General features: G+C 41.1%; 2 protein-coding genes across 3 annotated transcripts; both read right to left on the bottom strand.

Moving 5' to 3' along the window:
- Window positions 1-355: 355 nt before the first annotated feature.
- Window positions 356-4,491, bottom strand: edc3 (enhancer of mRNA decapping 3 homolog (S. cerevisiae)). 2 transcript variants are annotated; one of them, XM_061283749.1, is made up of 7 exons: window positions 4,380-4,491; window positions 3,851-4,038; window positions 3,272-3,489; window positions 2,846-3,190; window positions 2,613-2,766; window positions 2,327-2,544; window positions 356-2,090 (listed from the first exon to the last, which is right to left on the bottom strand). In XM_061283749.1, the coding sequence occupies exons 2-7, from the start codon at window positions 4,012-4,014 to the stop codon at window positions 1,756-1,758; spliced, it is 1,434 nt and encodes a 477-aa protein (XP_061139733.1). In that variant the 5' UTR covers window positions 4,015-4,038; window positions 4,380-4,491; the 3' UTR covers window positions 356-1,755. The 2 variants fall into 2 exon arrangements, with proteins under 2 accessions (XP_061139733.1, XP_061139734.1); XM_061283750.1 differs by having other exon boundaries at window positions 3,380-3,489.
- A 5,949-nt stretch (window positions 4,492-10,440) lies between these two features.
- LOC133157463 (AT-rich interactive domain-containing protein 3B-like) lies at window positions 10,441-20,633 on the bottom strand. Its single transcript, XM_061284004.1, has 9 exons — window positions 20,164-20,633; window positions 18,260-18,856; window positions 14,462-14,533; window positions 14,305-14,377; window positions 13,250-13,433; window positions 12,555-12,808; window positions 12,175-12,465; window positions 12,012-12,101; window positions 10,441-11,584 (listed from the first exon to the last, which is right to left on the bottom strand). Exons 1-9 carry the CDS (start codon window positions 20,188-20,190, stop codon window positions 11,445-11,447), a joined length of 1,728 nt encoding a protein of 575 aa, XP_061139988.1. The 5' UTR covers window positions 20,191-20,633; the 3' UTR covers window positions 10,441-11,444.
- Between the last annotated feature and the right edge of the window lie 331 nt (window positions 20,634-20,964).

Here is a 20,964-nt window from a genome sequence, read left to right as displayed (position 1 = left end):
CTAATAATGCAATGCTTTCATGGTGATTTTCAAATAAAATACCAGCTGACCAGAGGGCTGGCAACACCTTTTCCAGAAGCACTGACCTACATTTATGTAATTTTGTGATTTTATCCACACATTATACGAAGCGATTTAGTGTTATTTTGTTTATATTCCCATTTACATTTTATTTTCTTCTTTTCATAGTTATCTTGGCTACACAGTTGCACGTACATTTAAATGAATGTTTGTTTTCTCTGTTCAATCAGTTTTGATGTGTCGTCCACAAAGCAAAGACTCAAACTGCAAGCAAGGTGACTCACGTCAGCAGTAAAATTTCAGCAAACACACAATTATGATAAAGGCAAAAAAATAAGGCCAACATGTTTAATTCTTTCAGTTTGCAGACATAACACAATTTAGAAAACAGTGACAATATGTATTTAAATGAGATTTTCTTTTAAATGCAATCTCTTCTGGACAAAACAACCACTAAAGGTGATACTGGTCGTGAAAAACTAAACAATATGAACAATTTTACCAAACAAGGCTGCTGCAATGACAGCAGGATAAGTGTGAGGTTTCCAGCTCCACTGGCACAGGAAAAACAACAACACAAAAGGAATCACAATCATCAATGCGAGCTGACACAACAGGCTCGCTGCCAGCAACACGTCGGCCCTCTGGAATGTTGGGTGAAAAATGACAACGCTGACGCAAATATGAAGCAAGGACTTCTTAATCCTCCCGTAATATTTTGCTCTTATCTAAATGCAAATAAAATCTAAATTATATGTATGTAACTGAAAAATATAAATGTGCGGAGAATGTGTATAATCAACGTGAAGCTGGTCCCATAATAGAATGAACCAACTATTTCCCCATTTGCTGGCAAAGACCTCAAGCACAACACAGAGCACTGACATGTACTCTCCAAACCTGAATTCGATTTCACAGCATTATGCTCATCTCTGACTTCAAAATCACTATCAGTAACAAGGGAAACCACTTCCCAAGTGTCGATCGACCATTCTCAAAGTGAGTAAAATCCTCTTTCATTGCTGTCCATCCATCCTCGACTCAGATTGGTTGTTCTTCAACTTTTAATTATTATCTATTTAACTGTCTAATCAAGAGTCCTTTTACTTTTGCTACTCAAATACTATTCAAAATATTTGGTTAGTTAGTGGCCTACCATATAAACTGTGAGAGAACTAACTTGAAATGGGCAAATGTTTTATGTCTGTCTTCAGATGATACCACAAAATAATATAGTGTAGCACTTTGTATCACACAATCCACCTCTGCACAGACAAAAAAAATAATAGTCACATTTAGACATTATCATCCTTTTAAGTCAGTAGCTGCCTGTTTTGTTAAACATGTCTGTGACTTAAGATGTAAGAAACATTGTTCAATAACTCCATGGCTTTGGATGGCGTTTGTATAACAATGATCAAGCCCAGAATTGTCCAAGAAAATATAACAGTATTATGACAACATTAGTTCTTTTAAATAAAGTTTTCTTTTCTATAATTACCACAGCCTCTAAAAGATGTTAATATTTCAGCGTAATCTCGAATTGAAAACTGTTTACACTCCAATCCACAAGCATGTAGTCTTGAACAACTAATAAATGTCAACGATGGTCCTCCAGAAAGAATGAGAGCTCACATTCACATATTGAAATGTCAGCAACTATGACTAAACACATGAAGCTCAGAAATACAGAGCTCTCACGATGGTTAAAGCTTCAAGAAGTGATCCTTCCTGTTATGCCGAGTGCAGCGGGATGACAAATTTGCACCCAAAAGGAGAGAGGTACTTGATGCCAACTTCCTGGAACACCTGGCGGGGGACGCCTATGTCGCACAGGTAAACTCTGCCAGCTCCCTCACCTAAGGAAAGGGGGAGGCAAAGGGAGAGGGACCACTTGGCCTCCACCGCCTGCCCCTGTCCACTAATGGGAGGATCCAAGCTGAGCACTGGCGCCCGGTTCTGGTTGGCCCATTCTGTAGCTGCCCGGTACCAAGGCTGATCCATCAGGAAAGTGTTCTCATGGCAATCGAGGCAGTTTATGATTAGATCCACGGGGGTATCGGGCAGATCTGTGCAATCAGACAAGATATCAGGCCATCTGAAACAATGTTTTGGACCAAAGCCGGGACATCATTTTTGCCTGAAGGCTTCGCAGACACCACCTTCATTCCTGTGTTATGCTATCAATTTTATCCTTGTGATTGTTTCACTGTATTAGTACCCTCTATTGGTGTAAAATTCATACTGCAGTCAGGCAATAAGCTTTCACAGTAGTCACAAAAAAAAAAAAAAAAAGAAAACTCACCTTTGATATTTGACACTAGCTTGCCACAAGTCTTACTGAAGAGAGTTAGCTCGCTGGTGACTGAGTCGAGCATCTTGACGAAGTTGGGCAGAAACAGAACGACCTCAACTTCGTGATTGGCCAGGTGACGACCGCAGCTGATGCCCTGCGCCCCCTGCACATGCGGACCGCATAGTAGAGCCACGGTGGGACGCTGGTGGAGATTCTTTGGCGTGAACCTGAAATCACAGAAATTCAAATAAAGATCAAGCAACCTTCTTGACATTTAGCTTTTCATTCTGCTTACCTGTTGGGCCCACCGAGCAGCGTGAGCGCCATCTGACTGGCGCACACGCCGGTCATCTCAAGTCGCCGCTCCAACGTGAGGCCATAGCGCTCCGCGACTGACAGCAGACGCTTGTGCAGTTCGTAAGCTATGCTGGGCACAACCAGTCCAGAGTCTAGATGCAAACAAAAAGCAAGATTACCGATGAACTAATTTCCACATTCTTCCATCCTGTGTAATTGTAAAAAACATACCAGTGCAGTACTCTTTGGCTCCAGGCTGCGGTACTGTTATCTGTCTGTACACGATAGGTTTGCTTTCAATAATGTTCTCATCATGGCGGTAGCGCGAGGGAGTCTGTTCTTGAGGTGTACCGCGTGACCTCGCACCATTCCGACGCCCCGATGTGTCAATCTCTGAGAAAACGGCCGCTTTGTCGAAAAGGGCCAGGTTTCCCTCAAAATCAAAGTCTGTGTCCAGGCCGTCGTCCATGCCGTCCCCGAAGCACTCGTCGTCCCTTTGCTTCATCTGGCTGATACCGTTTTTCACCCCGTTCTTTTTAGGGGTGGCTTGGTTTGCACCTCGACTGCTTGATGACCCTGCAACAGTGATCATAGGTGGATCTTACTTTTGGAACATAGACAAACAAGTCAGAACTTTGGAGGTAATCCCAAATTTACAGGAGTTGTGTCTTCGTCTGAAGCCCTTGGGGACATCCAGATGGCGTTCGCCATAGCTTTTGGAGCAGTGTTGCGGAGAGTTGACCATGTCTGCGCTACGAGGATCACCTTTTGGTACCGCAACCGGAGTACTGCTTGTTTTGGTGGAGACGGAAGAGTTGTTTTGGGTATTTCCATTTCTGATTTCCAATATCTTGAGGTCTTTTATGTCAATGGCACTGCAACATAATGGAAACAAATGTGTAGGTCTGTGAGTGATGGTTGTTGGAAATAGTTACTGAAAGTGCCACAATTACTTTACTGAAAGCAGGCCTTCCGATTATTTTGTGTTGAAAACTATTTTCTAATGATAACAGCCTTCTGAAAAAAGGTCAAAGATGCAGAAAGTTTGAATCCTGCATTTAACAAAATGGCTCAAATGTATTGACGGTTATAAATGGAAAATATCACTGGAAATTTTGAGTGTCACTGGAATAATCTCAACAGAATAATCTCTGGTAATTCTGGTTACATTTAAAATCTCACACAGATTCCTAGATTATACTTTATCTTTCTTTTTTTAAACGTCACAAGCTTTACCTGAATGTGACCTCCGGCACTGGGCACCTTACTCCATTGTGGAAAGGTTGTCTGAGCGAGATGGTTTGACAGGACTGATCCACTGATGACACTTCTCCCTGATAGACTCCCAGTGTTGGTCCACAGTTGATTGACACCAAACTACCCAGCCAATCCGAAGCCATGCCTACTAAAACTCAAGCGTAACCCTGCAAAAAAGTGGCACAAAAGAACAGTTGAAAATAAAAAAAACAAGTACTGCAAGACAATTTGTTGTATGTGGAATTCAATTGAAATAAGCGTTTAATGTCCGATACGTAAACACGGGAACTCGTGTGTTATGAACAGCTAAAATACTAGCAGATAACATTAGCGCGAGTTTTCCTCAGTAGAGCGGCAGCAGCACAGTATCTATTGCGAACAAACCAGAAGGTTAAGTAGCAAACTTTCTTTTAAAATGCACCCGAATACGTTTTCTTGTTAAAAAAAACGCACGAATGACCAACAAGGTTAATTATTTCAATTCAATGAATTGGTAAATTGAACGTACCGTGCTTGTTGAATGCTGTGGAAACGCTGCGGCGAGCATCAGTATTACCACTTCCGACTTAGTCTTCTTCTTGTAATGTTTCAGAGCGGTTGGCAAGATACGTTTAAGTGCGCTACCGCCACCTACTGGTATGGAATGTGAACCAACTATGCTGAGTAACCTATCCCCGCCAAATAATACAGTACAGAATAAAATAAAAATAAAACAGAGAGAACAGAACCATATGCTATCCATACAAAAAAACCTGTTTCTAAATTTCCTTTTGTTGTGTTAGCTACATCTGTAAACTTTAAGAAACAAACTAGTATTTTATTGCTGATAACAACCCTTTCTTTGGATGTAATGTCAACATTATTATTTTTATTTACATTTTACCATAATAACACTCTAGTTGCTCATTTTATAGTTCACAGATGCAACTGAAAGACATAAATATAAACCTATAAATCCTTGGCCTTGTATGACTCCATGTTTTGATTATTTACTCTAACTGACTGCAAGTAAGACTATTTAATACATTTTGGATTATCATTTGTAACAGATGCAGATTAATTTAATTAAAAGGCATAATCACAGTACACAGATGATATCATGTGGAACAGCCATCAATCATCCATTATGCTCACACATAATTCCAGCTCCTACATTAATCAACAAGGTGTAGAGCAATTTTGCCAGGATGTTTATTGTCTACATTAACACACGCTATAATTTGACCTATGACCATCTCTCTGATGGATAAATAATCTGACCCGAGGAAAACTGCTGGAACTCACCCGACGTAGGCATAGAAAGCTAGCAGTGAGCCTAGCATTTCTTCTCTGCACCTGTCAATTTGTAAAGTGTGTCTGATTTATTTGCGCAGATTATGGCTCATGAAGGTGGAAGTTAATAAATAGTATATCTTGGTGTCATTTTTTAAAACTATTGCATTGGTTTCATTTAAAAATGCACAACAACACACATGCTGAGACCTCAAAGGCCAAGTCGCCGGCACTTCATGGCAAATTCCAACTTGGCATTTGGGATGGAGATCATAAACAGTACATCTTGCCCATATTTTCTATGAAGGTTCTGGTTGAACCGTGTGCCAAAATGACTGCTCCTCTTGTCGACTGCACGTGTCCCTCCAGTGAGCACATCCCGCCTCTGCAGCCTCAGCACCGATGAGGACTCGACCGAGGATTTTACATTGTGACCGTGCACGACTCTGTCATGTGGGAAAGGAGGAAATTTAATTCCTTCAAATGCAAAGGACTGATAAAAAGATTCACGTTCAGTTAGAATGTTTAATGCGGGTACCTGCATGATTATAAACTCCAACATGAGTGGTAAGTGACTGATGTCTCCTGGAGGAAGGTCAAACAGGAAGTCGGAGTTCCACACAGCAAACGAGGTTCCTTTTGTTTCCCTGCTGCTTATGGTGAGTCCCTCATGATGCAACTTAATTACCACCTGGTAGTCTGTAAACAAATACTGATAGTCAACGACATGGGGGATAATAATAGACTATCCTATGCATAAAACTTTTTTATGTTATTCATTTATTCAGGCACTATAGTTTTAATTAGGGATGTTCGATAACACTTTTTTTCCAGACCGATACCGGTTCTCAAATCGTGAGTAATTTCTAATAAGAAGTGGCAATACCACTGGTATTTTTATATGTAAAAATTTCCCTCCCAAAAAACTGACAGCTTATTAAGACCTTTATTCAATATAGGAATTTTCCTTAAAATTGCATGAAATGAATGGCAATTCTCTAGCCTTCTTTCTAATTTGGTTCCACTACCGATATTGGTACTTGCCAGTCTCTAGCTTTAAAAAATTAACAAGAACTTGATTTCTGATTGTTCCACGAATTGCTCTTTTGTTACTTCAACACAAAATAATTTCAATAAATCCAACAAATGCAGCTATGATGTACTCCTGTTTTTTGTTTTTTCTTCTCATACTTATCACTTAATATATGTTTGAAACAAACTTCATTTATACACAGCATTCTGTAAATATCAATTAGACCCATATTTACAGGCTTAACCTCTTCTAATCAGAATTACGCCATGTTCTGCACATGAAATTGAGATGATAATGGCCGCCCACTGCCATGAACATCATGTCCAGACATGATAATGCAAATAAAGATTATCAGTACCCTGGAGATTGAAATATTTTTCTATGAGGATTGTGACTAGTAACGGATTAAACCACAATGTCATCTAAAAAGGGATGATAACCCACTTCATTCGGATCGTGTAAAACATCCCATAATCCCCTTAACATTAAAAGCAAAAGGGAACTATTTTACCTCTCCAGCTTACATAATGTCTAAATGTACGGTGTCAGGAAGTCACAGGCTGACAAGTTCAAGCAGCTAGACCGAGTTTACCTGGTGCGGCGGACGTATGGACGAGATTCTCCAGGTTGTCGGCCCTCAGGACGGCCACCTTGAGCCGATGTGTGTGAAGGTTATAGTGCAGCAGAATGAGGATCTGTGGAGGACAGCTAAGCCCCTTACACATCTGTACATCTTGGTAGATCGCATTCTGAGTAAAGGGCACACATCCAGAGAGAGGAAACAGGAAATGGATTATGAGTTATACAGGTTATATGTTCATTTCCGATTAAGGCTCTGAATTGTCCATGTGGCTACTAGTACGCCCTTTGTCCTCATTAGTGAGACAATTCTGTATTAAGTAAATATAATAATGATAATATTAATAATAAATAAATAAATAAAATAATAATAAAAACAAATAATAATAATAATAAACACATACTGTAATAATGTGGATATGAGACTTTAGAATTTTTTACTTTTGACCAACCAACATCATTCGTCTATGGACCACAACCTTTTTGTTTGAATGGAGCTCTTTTGTGAAGTGAACCTCATGGCTTGTATTCCAGTCTCCTCCTCCACATTCAGCCTGCAGCTCCCCCAGCGCGATGCCCGTCAGTCCTTGTGTATCCTGCGTGCCCACCGCTAGTCTTAGAGTACACCTTTGGAGCTCCTCTGCAGAGTTTACGTTTAAAACCAGGACTTGACTGAAGTTGCTCTGGATTGATGCTTGTATAAAAGAGGGATGGAGAGGTGGAAGACAGGCTCGTATTGACACATCATCCAAACTGTGAGGTGACCCCGTGAGGCTGAGGACTGTGATTGTCAAGGTTCGTCTGTCTGGGGAGAAGAATATTGTAAAATTGAGGTGAGGTGTCGTCGATATTGACGGTTGGCGTCTGGAGCCGTAGTCCAATGAAACCAATGAGATGGGTTCGTCGGACGTGCTCGGAGAGTGTCTGGTGCCGGTCACAGTGGACCGTCTTTGCAGAGCCTTGGATAGCAGTTTGGGGAGAGAAGGCAGGGAAGTATGGTTGTTGTCTATGGCTTTATAAAGAGGTGGACTGCTGAGGCGGCGCAGAGAGAAAAAAGTCTTGGTCTGCTCCTTCTTCTCAGATGCACAACGGGCTTCAGTAGAGAAAGACCAGGAGGTAAATTCCTCATCAAAAGGGGCAGGACTGGTGAACGTGGTCGGGTAGTCCAGCGTATCTCCGTCCAGCTCGTCGTATTGAAGCCTTGAAGATGACGAGGGGATCGCCGAGGAGGGCACGCAGCGCTCTAAGGTCACAGGCTCAGATGACATCCCCCTTTCTTTGTCTTCTTCGCAACAAATGTGACTTCGCCACCAGCACAGAATACATCCCAGGAGCAAGCTCAGACAGAAAGTAATCAACCCAACCAGAAGGAGAATTTGAAGATGAACTGTGATGAAAAATAAAAAACACAAATATTTGGGGACATATGCATACAGAACATACTGAAAACTTTTTTCTGATTTTACCTTCGAGTTGTCTGGTGAAGAGCACCTGCACGAGAAGCCAGAAGAAGAGGATGACAATGATGACTTCGATCATACCCTTGCAGCAAAACAGCACCACAGACTGCCACAGAGGCTGGCCCGGATACTCCTCGTCGTGATAAGGCATGGCTCTCAACGTCAATCGTACAATAAACAAAGCAAATTTAAATATGGCAAGGCACGTTCTCAGCTTCCAGCGGTACTGTCAAAGCATCTTGATTGAGTTCTGAGGTCTGTGCAAAAGTGAAGATAGAGTTGGATATGACAGCACAGAGCTGGAGGTTCTTCCTTGGGAATAAAATCACATGAAAACAAGATTACCATAGTTGCTCCAGTCAATTCCTCATCCAGAATCAGTATGGCAGTATTACTGCAATCCAGAGGGTGGAGTCTACAGGCGGTGATCTCCATCTCGTAATGCCTTTCTGTGTGCTTCTTTCCAAGCCTACACTATACCAGCTGTCAATCCAGCAGCATCACCACGTAGCAACCTACCCTGACAACAAATCCCACAATCTGTGCCTGTGACCTCATCCCCGCCGCCCCTGCAATCTTAGTTGTAGTTATTGTTTTCTGTTCTTACAAATGTAATTCATTATAACTCTTGTGCTTTGCCTTGGCCATCTGGGGGCAGCATAATACAGATGAACTGTGATTCACAGAGACGGTCCTAATTCATCTGTAAACTGCACACGTTTTTGCAGATGAAGAAAAATGACTGAACGTTTTTAGATTGTCTGTCTACATGTGTTGGTACATACTTTGTGTACCGTTTTTTTCCATGTATAATGTGGCCCCATGTATAATACGCACCCGAAAAATGGCATGTCGATGCTGGAAAAAAGCCTGTACCCATGTATAATACGCACCCAAATTTTGACTTTTTTTTCCTTTTTTTTTTTTTTTTTTTATAAAGTCCCAATGATCGTCACACACGCATCTATCTGGGTGTGGTGAAATTTGTCCTCTGCATTTGACCCATCCCCATGTGATTTTGATCCATCCCTTGGGGGAGAGGGGAGCAGTGAGCAGCAGCGAAGCCGCGCTCAGGAATCATGTTATTCTGCCGGTCAGTATCACTGCGCATGCAGTAGCAAACTCGATAGCGAAGAAATATGTGAGACTCAACGAGATCACCAATATTAGAGTGATGTTCCAGTTATTTATCACAATTAGTTTACCAAGTCTGTGTTTTGAGTTCCTCCAATAAACCCTGGTCCAAGCTGCACTTGGTCGCCCCGCTCCTTTCCACACTCCATCCGTGACAAGATTTTCTTCAAAAATTGTTGTACCATGATTTTCTTCAAAAAAAAAAAAAAAAGAAAAAATATTTGAACCCATGTATAATGTGCACCCCAGATATTAGGACAATAAATTAGTTAAATTTAGCGCATTGGAAAAAAACGGTATTCTATAGCATTTTTTATTGTTTCTTAGCATAGAGATGATTTGATCGTTAACAACTGGGAGCGGCTGGCAGCTTGAAGCCTCCTTCTTGAAGAACAGTTCACGTAAAAAAGTAGACTTACAACAGACTGCATCTCGAAAAACGTTTAAGTCGGATCTCAAGATACTGTATTTAATTTGCTGTATCCATTTAGGAAAGCAAAAGTAGCCGTTTGAAATATCCCTGCCAGTAAACAGACTTGACTTCAAAAATATGAATCGATAATGTCAAACAAAAATGTTGAGTTTATGACGGAGTTGTGTACCTAAAGGTTAATGCTATTCCAAATGTACCACTTAAACATTCACGTAAGCAGTGAGAAAAATAAGTAACGATTAAGTACATTATTTAACTGTTATACATCCTTTGAAACCAACTTCTTGAAGTACCTTGAATTGATTATCTTGAAGCTTTGAATAAAAAAATAAATAAAATGTATACTGATTAAAACTTTGAACTCCGTTACCTTGGCCAAGTCATCTTTTAAAATGCATTCAGCCTGACTGTTTTTGTGACATGGGAGTACTATATTACACATAGGCTTGTGAGCGATTGGTTAAAAATTGTCTGAGCACTGAAAAGGTTCATATAATTTGTACTTTGACTCCGGCGACCTTCTCATTGCTGCGTCAGACCTTTCTTTTGTGTTCAAGTGTATACTTCTACCTTCTTTTCTTTTCTTTTGGGGTATAGCAGCTTTGATTTTTGACTACTATAATTATATTTTCTGATAGTACATAGTAGTAAAAAAATATTGTGCAGCACACGATTATTTTATTCCACATGACCGTACATCCAACAAATATGTTGTCAAAGACCAAAACTTGGTGTTTACACTTGTCAAGTCGTCAGTAACATTTGCTTGCAATTTTACTTGATTGTCCACTTACAGTACAAGTTAGCAGATGGCCACATCAGTGCCTGCCGTTTTAAGAATTGCATATTTCTCTCAAGGATTGAGGTAGCACTGGTTCAGTCCAACGTGAGGTCAGTAATGATACATTCGTCACCTATACAAAAATACATCACGGCACATTTACGGGTCCAGTGGACATTCCTGAGTTCAGAAATTCCCCTCCCTCCCCAAAACAACAATTGAGCAAATGAGGTAAGTCTGGCATCTGTTCTCCACAAACGACTCCCAGCAGATAAGTTCAAGGCAGAACTACAGTAATTAAATAAGGAAAACAAAATACAAATAAAAACTCCAACCAGCAAATGTTTCTAAAATTCCTTCTAAATACATAAGGTCCTGTGGTACTTGAAAGTGTACAAATTTCCCTGAAGGTCGCCATGAAAACGCTACCCGCGGTAACCAGCCACCTGTCGGTTTAAATCATATCTACTGGTCACGAAACAGAACTATGACACTGAGCTAAGGCTTTTTTTGGTCGTCATTCACTTTGGCAACACCGCTGTTCTAGAGGCAATAGAACAGGATAACAAATAGCTATAGATGCTACAAAACAGCGTTGATTCTCTCTTAGCGCTAAAGACACATGTGAACATCACTACGATTAAAATAAACATCAGGAACTAAGCTTAACAAGTTACGTTTAGAAGATTTCCGAGGCCACGCGCTTGACAACATTAAAGCAAACTAACAGCAAACGTATCGTGAAAAACATCTACGTGTGTCAAGGATGAAAGAACAAGAAATTAGACATATTTCAAACAGTTCTTGCCTGACTAGAGATAATGTACACCGCTCAATGACAAAGGTAAGAACGGAGTAAGAAAAAAAACAAAAACTAATCTTTAATTTGGTCCCTTTGAGGAGGTGGAGGATGAAGAGGAGGGGCTGTGAGAGGAGGAGAAGGCACTGAAACCGCTCGTCCCTGCTGGAGTTACAGCCTGCGAAACCATTGGAGCGCTGGACTTCTGAGCAAACAGTGTTCCTGTTGACAAAGACAAGTGCAAGTGTATTTCGTCAGATGTCATGCTGATATGCCGCCGAGTGGACGTGGAAAGGGACATGAGAAAATGAGATCACTCTAAGGGCTCAGATAATCAATTAAGTATTCATGAGTATCTTAGTTGTGAAACTCTTCTTTGTCACTCATGTAAGTCTGCACTATACTGCCCCTGGGTAGCCAAGACACGCAAAACAAGAGGAGCACAATGCCATTGGCCAATGAGGTAACTCATTAAACTATTACTACAAACCGTTACAAAGTAAAATACCATTTTTTTTTCCACATTTTAAAAATGTCTTTTTTTTTTCTGGAATGAACTAACGACATTGTCCATTCATTTCACTGTTGGAAAGCTGTTTTGCAATGTGTTTGGAGGGATCAAAGAAAATGTACAGAATGAGCAACTTACCGGAATACATGGTACCATTGACTTCCACAGAAACACTAATACTGGCTGCTCCACTGGTCGAGATACTCAGGGACAAATCTTGTTTGCTCTCTGTGGGAAAGCAATGCAAACATTTGCGTTGAATGGCCGCCTCTCATGAATGCCAATGCGAAGGAGAACCCACCATGACCATTGTTGAGTTTGAAGTTCAGGGGATTGAAATGGGAGGCCATCGCTAGTAGGTTTTGCTGGAGCGCCTGCTGCATGAGGCGCTGCTGCTCTTCTGCCAGACGCATCATTTTCTTCTCTGGGCCGTCAGCAACAGCCGCACCCCCTACGCTGCGCTCCAGCCTCTCTCGTAAATGCTCCAGAGTGGCGGCTTGGGCCAACTGTTGCTGCTGATGTTGCTGGTTCTGCTGCCCCAGTGCCAGTGCCACGGGCAGTCGGCTGGGTATCACTGGAGTTGAAACCTCATCTGTAGCATTGGGTAGAAGGCCCATTTAAAAATAAGAGAGAAAATGAAATGAGCAAAAGGAAAACAAAAATAAAATGTGCTAATCATACCTGGATTTTTTTTCACATTCGGGCTGATTGACTGACTGGAAGTGTTGTGTCCAGAGGTGGGAGTATGCATCGTGGGCGATGAGAGAAGATTGTGAGGAGCGGAGTTTGGAGACGGCGAGTAGCAACGATACAGGCTGTTGGTATAGCTGGGACGTCGACCTTCTCTGCGGTTACTGTCGATGGCCGCCTGGAGCTCCCCTGGAGAACTCAGGCCTTTCTTTTCGCACTCAAAAGGGTACAGGTACTTCATATACCTAAAGAATTCACATTTAAACTCAGCGTTGTTTTTTTGTTTTATTTTTAACAAAAAAAATATTGCTCTAGCGCACCCCCTATAGTTGGAAAATGTAATTTATTGTTTAGAGTTCGGACACTGGCTAAAGTTCGAGTTTTGATAAATTAGACAATATCAACATGTGCTATTAATAAAAAAATGCACTTTTAGTTAACAGACTAGAGTTTGCAGTGCATTTGTTTTGCACTTAGAGTCTCTTGACTTTGCTCTTTGCTGTTGTAACATGTAAATGTCCCCATTGTGGGAGTAATAAATGATTTGCGTTATCATTAGATAAACTGGGGCGGCCAAGGCATGGAAGAGACACTGCGTGCCTTATCACAAGCAAGTGTACCATCCGGATAGTTTTGAGACTGTTGGGGTAATAATAAACCCACATATTATTAGTTCAGACACGTACTGCGTGCGCAGAGTGAAAGCTGCGCTGGTAATGGACGTGGGGAGGTTAAGACCTCTGGTGATCTCCCTCCAAATCTTCTTGTTGATGACCTCCACTAGGCCTCCTTTCTCTGTCACAAGCTTGTAAAGTTTGTACAGGTCAAGCACCTGTTTGGCCATAATGGGAATCCGGTTCACGGGCGTCCCTGAAGGAAGCAAAACAAGAAATATAGTGACTTAAATTCCGTTAAATTGCAGCTTTGAGTAATTTGCACAAATAGGAATAAGCGGCTATTAAAAGACGAGAAGGTCAACATGCCGTCTACTTTCCTCACCTTAAGGCCAGATATTAATGGCGGGTGAAAAAAGACTCAGCATGAGCAATCTATGTGCATATCCTCTTCTAATGAGGTTTATTTCAGATGTTGGGGGCGGAGTAATTCCACAGCAAATGCTTTGTTTGAGAATTGATTTGAAAACAGCGTGGGGGTTGGGCTGGGAGAGAGCAGCAGTGGCTGCCAATCACGGCGTTGACAGCTAACACCGCAGAGCCTGAGCCTCTGTAGTAAAGCCATTTAATGAAGAAGGCTAAATAGCAGTTGTAGAAATAAGATTAGTTTGGACTACGCATCAATACATGCATGGTTGGCCTGTGTGTGACCTCTTTGATGGGCCGACTATTTATTGTATGAAATCTGTGAAACATGATCAGCTTGAACCGCGTGTGGATTATGCTGGTTATCCACTTTGTATAATCATACAACATTGTGAATTATAGTGGAAAATATGACTTGAATTGTAATTTTTGGTTTTTAGTGTAATACAAATTTGAAGGCTTGAAAACAACTTTTATAGTTACGGAAAACACTGTAGCTTGACTAGGTGCTAACATTTTAGTAAGAGTCTCTTACAATTTAATATTAAACAAAATTTACGAATGAAAAATGTGGCTAAATATTAAGGTAAAGTAAACCCTGAGAGTTGTGACCTACTAAAATATGACATTTGTCTGTAAAAGTTAGATTACCAAAATTCTAAGCAGCTTTAAAAAAAAAAAAAAAAAAAAAAGCATCTAACCTCGTTTTTGCATGAAGATAAAAAGATCATCGAGAAATTCTTTGCGCTGCGGGTCCATGTCCAGTACGTAAAGCTACACCGCAAAAAAAAAAAAAAAATCCCATTAGCATAATGTCTCGTCATAACGAGAAATGGGGTCCCCGCTCAATCCACTGACCTTTGCAAAGTCCCTGGATGGTTCGGCTCTGCCTCTTCCGCCTTCATTCTCATCAGCCCAGATGGTAGCTCTCTAACAGTAGGAAGAGAGGAGTGCATAGTGGACCAAGTCCAATCAATGAATAAATAAAAATAATAACAATTGCCGGGAGTTTTGCCGATTAAATAACGTTATAATGGTGCTCAGCAGGTATGATCAGAAAGTTATTCTGTTTGGCAAAATAGTACAATTCCTCTTAAAACATTCCATTGGTTATATTCCGGGCTAGTGGACTTTACTCCCCCCTTGCTTACCTCCCCCCCATAGAAAGGGTGCCTGTATTGCTCTACTGTGTATACATAATACATAATTTGAAGGAGGGGGGGGTCGACTTTGCTGAGAGACAGTGACAAGGAGGTGAGGGAGAAGGTTCCATTGTCATGATGTAGTTTAATGTGACATGTTATTGCTCCATGCGCTCCTACTTAATGTGACAGTTAGAGGCTAAAACGGAACCGAGTGTTCAACCGTGAGGAAAAGCCCCGCTGAGATATTACTGTTCCTCAGACGCGCGTGAACAGCAGAGAGATGATAGCAATGAGAAAGTGTTCAGTGAAGAGAATTTGGGCCGTGCGCATAATTCATCCACCGTTTGACGTCACTGTTGTCACTACAACCGTTACCGATCGGCTTTGTCGTCATACGTGGCTCACGATTCAGTTCAATTTGATGTTTGGTATTAAAACAAGAGTGTGTTTTAGACAACATAACATGGACGGGGATGGTCTTGTCTATTTATCACACTTGTGGTTTATCAAAATAATGGAATGTTTTGGTTATTGCTCTGATGGGGATTGTAACATCTGCGTTGTTTTCGCTTGACAACCCAAACTGTGGTTCAAGGAATGGTCCCATAACAGCATTTTACACTCTCAGCTATAAAACACATGGGAACCAAAACAACACAAAAACATAAACTATAACTCCCTTTGTGTTTATAGTAGAAACAACTCATATTAGCCTCGACTGGGAATTATTTAGTAGACTTTTCCACGGTAGCTTCAACAAAGGGGGCGTTAACTGAGCAGTCTCGAAAAACTGACATAACAGTTGTTGAAATATTTTTTCTTCACATGGGGTTTGAGAATTTGACTAATTGCTCAGGCCTCTACAATCCACCGTGCCATTTTTTGAAGTCTTTTTATAAAAAAAAAAAATAAAATAAAAACCACACATATTTCCAAAATGTCTTCCGATATATGCAGCTTCAACTAAATGATTATCTGCAGCCTCCTCTCCCTGGGGTAGCTTTTGACACATGTAATAGCTGGGCTTAGAATTTCTAATAAAGGGCCTTCTACTCCCCCGCGTAGAAACTCTATTGACACCAAGGTAGATAAACATCCCAGTCCTTTCAGCATCAAATGGAAATAAAACCCTTCCCCCCCTTATTGATGAGCAAGTGAGACCTACTGTGGCTATTAACAAAAGATCTGGCAGTTAATTGCTTACAGAGCTTTCACACAACCAACCCTGGGAATGCTGATCGTATTCGGTATGTAGGTCAGCAAAAGGTTTCTTTTGTTTCACCAAAAACCTTTTACTACTTGTAGGACATCACTTTTACTAAACCCTATTTGCTTTTTTAATATGAGGCTTCATTCCGGACACACACCCTTATCTTTAATTCAGGGGTCTCAAACTCCAGTACTCGGGGGCCGCATTCCTACATGTTTTCCAAGTTTCCCTCGTTAAACACAACTGATTCAAATGATCAGTTCATCCTCACGTTCTGCATGAGCCTGATACTTGAATCGGGTGTGTTTAACGAGGGAAACTTGGAAAACATGTAGGAATGCGGCCCCCGAGGACTGGAGTTTGAGACCCCTGCTTTAATTGATTCTTAAAGGCCTCATTATAAAATCATTCAACAGAGCAAAAGTGAAAATGTACCACTTCAAGAGAACAGCAGGGGGGGACTAAAATTGTCATTCAAGTCAAATTATTCTTCCTTTAATCCCCGATACAAGTCAAGATCATTTATCCGGCCCCCTGCTGAGCAAAAGGGGCCCCCCCTTGTAAAGTACCACAAAAGGCTTTTATAGTGAGACCGCACACAAAGGATGAACAATGACTGTCCAGTGTGGGGGAATCTTTTACTGTAATGCCTGAGCCTAACAATGACTAACAGGGCTAAAAAGACACAAATGAACAGAATGCACACAGCAGCCATTATATATTGTTTGCTTCGCAAACGTTTGGTGGACTCAGCATTTCTAACAACAATCAGAGCTGGATTTAAATCCAGTTGCGATAGCTGATGGATGAGATCCAAAAGGGAATCTACATCTGAGAATTTTCACTTTTAGGTGATAGCCCGCACCTCATATATAAAGACCTTGTGAAAAATCACAGTTTGACTTGACTCCAAATGGATCATGGCGCTTCAAGCCAAAGAGAGAATTAAACTGGGCCAAAACCATTTAACGATCTTGCGATGTATTTTTTTTCACATCATGTGATTTAATTTGAGAGCGGTGTTTTAAGAAGGGACCGAAGAAGGGACTCGAGTTCTCGTTGTCATCATGTATTGATTACTTGCATGTGAATTACAGAGCCATTTAATGTTGCTAGGAGACAACTAAATTATGCAGGGCTATTCACTGAACTGCAGCTATCTTAGCAACGAGTTATTTCAGGGTGTAATGAATAAAAAAAACAATAAAGACAAGGGGGTCAGTGAACTGAATGAGGAAATAAAATAAACGGAAATATAATGGAAGTGCGCCAAAGCCCCCACCTCAATTCTTCTGCTCCACTGAAACTGCACAGTAAGTAAACTTTATAATTGCATGCTGTTAGGCATCTGCCCGGCAGCCCCTCGGTCTTTTGACTTCATTCATCAGAATATATTGTTTTGATGTGGGGGGGGCCTCCGTGGGGGAGGGGGTTGTGTGTGTGTGTGTTGTTGTTAGATTGGCTTTGGTTAACCAGAAAAACACACATTGGAAGACATTCAGAACAGGTATCTACAGCAGTGTTGATAGCGTGGAACATTAGCGGTTGTACATTTATTTTTGTCCCAGAGCAATAATTATATTTTGTTGATCATGCTATGTGTATGGTGTTACACTGAACTATTAAATGTTCTTACACAAATTCGCAGGGGGTAAAACGACCATGTATCCACCCATTGCCATTTATACAACAAAATAACTTTGTTTGATCAAATAGGATCAGTTCATTTATGAGTAATTTCAGGTAAGATCATTATTTCAATTTACATTGGGGGCGTGATTTATGAGAGGAGTTACGTTAAGTTCATCAGTACGACACTGATATTACTAACTCTGAATAGAGGATAGTAGTTTTGTCTAGTTTGAGGGAAATGTTCAACTAGAAATGGCCAAACATATTTTAATATTGAATATTTAATAACTGTTCACCAAAAAATATATACATATATCGTACAATCGTGCCTGTGACATTTTGTTTGTTGGTGTAATGTGGGAATATCTGCAATTAGCATGTATTGCGGCAATCATCTAGTTACCAAACCAGCGGTGAGCCCTAGTCAATGAATACACACATTGCTTTGGAGTTAGCGTACAGTGGCTTGGATGGCAGCCAAGAGGGATTAGCTGGTGGCATTTTATCAAGAGTGGAAGGTATAAATGAACTAGATGGTCTCCGCTGTGAGTGGTAATAGAGAACTATTACACTGGGTGTTTTGCCAAAAGAACTTTTTTCTCCCACATGCAAAGCTAAGGTCCCATGGAGGTCGTTACAGATGTTCAACTTAAGATAGAAGATGCTTACTTGTTTCAGAGGCTCGTCATAGGCCCAATCGGTGAAGCCGTTGGGCGACGTGAAGGCGGTCGGGCCGACGGGATCCAGCAATTGCTTCTCTTCATGCTCTTGTTTTATGGGTACAGGAGGAGGAGGAGGAGACGACTTGCCGGCTGCCGGTTGAGGGTAAGTGCTGAAAGGGGGGTCGGGAACCTGCGGCAGTCGGGCGTTTTTGACCTCCTGATGAGGGCCGCTCTCCTCGGCATCAGCCCCCATCTCCTCCTCATCAGAGTCACCGTCATCATCATCCTCACCATCCTCCTCCTCATCGTCTTCTTCTTCTTCTTCTTCCCTGGCATGGACTGTGCTTAGATGGTTGCTCAAAGCTTGCTGAGTGAGTCCGTCCACTTTGCTGAATAGGTCCGGCCTGGAGCCCGGCTGGGCCCTCGCAGCAGCAGCGTGTTGGGCGAAGAGGAGCTGAGCTTGAAGGAGGTGTTTCTCTTGAAGGTTCATATCCTGTTTGGCTTCTTGCTGTCTCTGGAGGTGCTCCATCAATGCTTCCAGCTTCAGGCCGGCCGGACTGGACTGGGGGTACTTTGTGGAGCTGCCCTCCTCAGATGAGCTGGACTGTGACATACACAATGCTATGGCTTCAATTTAAAGGAATTTGATTCAAATGTAATTTTTTTTTTTTAAACAACTCTCTGAGAAAGATAAATACATGATAGCTTACCGTATATAATAGCCTAAAAATTGCGCTTACGCTGTGTAGTGAGATGTGAATGCCACTTGCGGCCATGTTACGTTGCCACCTGCTGAGCGTGCCTAACACGAATAGCGGCGCAGGATCATCACATTACTTTCTCTCTATGGTCAAAATGCCACAGTGTGTGTGGCATACAGTTTGTACCAGTCTAGAAGAAGCTACATGCACATTTTAGCGATTAGAATTCAATTATAAATTTTCCCTTTTAAAGTATATCTCTGACTGCTACTCAAAGATTCATCTGCATCCTGTAGGCCACCAAGCATAAAAATGAAATAATAAATATTGTTTTAATACGTTTTCAATGTAACTAACAAATGTTAAAATATGCGTAAGCAATTGCACATCTGAAACCGATGAGTATTGCTAGCTTGGGAGTTTTAAGAAATTAGGTAGCCAATAGTCATTTTCACGTGAACAATTTATGGCATTTTTTTTTTTGGTGGATTTTATTTTTTTATTTATTCATTTATTTTTTCAGTGCGAATGATGCAGGGTGGCATAAGAAAATAACCTGCTGTGGCACATTTTTGTGTTCATTCACTTAAAATGGTTTAATTCATTTTATTTATTTATCTATCACAACTAATGTGGATTCAAACATTTGTTGTTTATCATTCATGATAGATAGATAGATAGATAGATAGATAGATAGATAGATAGATAGATAGATAGATAGATAGATAGATAGATAGATAGATAGATAGATAGATAGATAGATAGATAGATAGATAGATAGATAGATAGATAGATAGATATTTCCTGCTCATTTGATGTGTTCATTCATTTTAAAGTGAACATTTTCCACATTTAGGCAGCAAATTGTGGAATACAACACGCGTTTGTTTAGAAAGCAATTGATCTGCAACATGAAATACAACAAATACAAGACAGGAAACTTTCTAAACGACAATTTCTGCGTCCTGTGTAAAAATGGGAAACAATCTACCACGATATTTTTGTCAATGTTCGGTGTGAGAAAAGCAGCTAATTAAGGGTATAGCATAAAAAAGATCATTGTTAAGACAAGTGTGCCGCTATTGGTTACGAGGTTAAAAGCAACCAAGGGTGAGCTAAACGAGTAAGATATGTGGCCTACAGCGCTTTGTCGGGGTAAGCAAACACGAATGGGGAGCCTCGAACCGAGCGGTCGTCGACACTCACTCACCATTTGCCCCTTGGAGTAATCCATCATCTCCGATCGGCTTGTTCCTTCTTCTTGGGCCCAACGCAAACGAATAGCATCGCACGAACCTTTCGGACGGGAAAGGTGGCTCCGAACCAAAGTGACTTGGTTGCTTGGGCTCTTCTTGTTTTAGGAGAACAAGCCGTGAGGAGGAGGAGGGGAGGACGATGAAGAGCAGGAGGTGGGGTCATGAACAAACTGCGTGGTCACAGCGCTTGGAAACTACAAACATCTTGAATTGTCTTTTTTCTTCTTCCCTTTTTACACCCCCAACTTGTGTAAATGAATGAATGGAAGAGGTCCGCCCACTGCTTGTAAAAGTGGGTTTACTTGCAGACACCTCCAGCAACCTAAAAGTGCAGTAAGGCTCAAAGGAACAGCTGTCAATGGGGTATATTGTACTTTTACAAGAATATTGCATACTTATGACTGCATTGCAAGGCATTCACCGCACTGAATGCATTTACAAATTAAAGTCTCATACTTGTTCAGTAAAAAGTAAAAGATTATTTATTATTATTCTCAAGTCTTTTCTCTTCGTTTCAATTGGGTGTGAATGGTTTTTTTTTCTGCCATGTCGCTCTACAATGCCAATTGCCTTGTAAAATGGGTAGTGCTGGCCTCCAATTGGCTGTTTTTTTTAACCAATCATCTTTATCCTCACAGGGCGAGGCAGCCTCCATGACGTCAAGATTATTCCATCCCGTGATAAGTCATTTGATAATAAACATCTCTGGTGAGTATGATGAATTTCATTTCAGTGTTATTTTTGGTCTGATTGAC

The sequence above is a fragment of the Syngnathus typhle genome, linkage group LG7 (genome assembly GCF_033458585.1).
Source record: "Syngnathus typhle isolate RoL2023-S1 ecotype Sweden linkage group LG7, RoL_Styp_1.0, whole genome shotgun sequence".
NCBI classification, from domain to species: Eukaryota; Metazoa; Chordata; class Actinopteri; order Syngnathiformes; family Syngnathidae; genus Syngnathus; species Syngnathus typhle.
This window is presented reverse-complemented; position numbering and strand designations above follow the sequence as displayed.

Bases quoted from the DNA above. Each gene is read 5' to 3' on its own strand.
- edc3 (XM_061283749.1), bottom strand. From the start codon at position 4,014: ATGGCTTCGGATTGGCTGGGTAGTTTGGTGTCAATCAACTGTGGACCA. The intron at 3,191-3,271 runs GTAAATTTGGGA...TCACTGTTGCAG, and splicing joins CAGACGAAGACACAACTCCT to GGTCATCAAGCAGTCGAGGT. The intron at 2,767-2,845 runs GTATGTTTTTTA...GTTTGCATCTAG, and splicing joins AGCCAAAGAGTACTGCACTG to ACTCTGGACTGGTTGTGCCC.
- LOC133157463 (XM_061284004.1), bottom strand. From the start codon at position 20,190: ATGATGGATTACTCCAAGGGGCAAATG. The intron at 18,857-20,163 runs GTGAGTGAGTGT...TGTATGTCACAG, and splicing joins ATTACTCCAAGGGGCAAATG to TCCAGCTCATCTGAGGAGGG. The intron at 12,466-12,554 runs GTATGATTAGCA...CCAATGCTACAG, and splicing joins GAATGTGAAAAAAAATCCAG to ATGAGGTTTCAACTCCAGTG.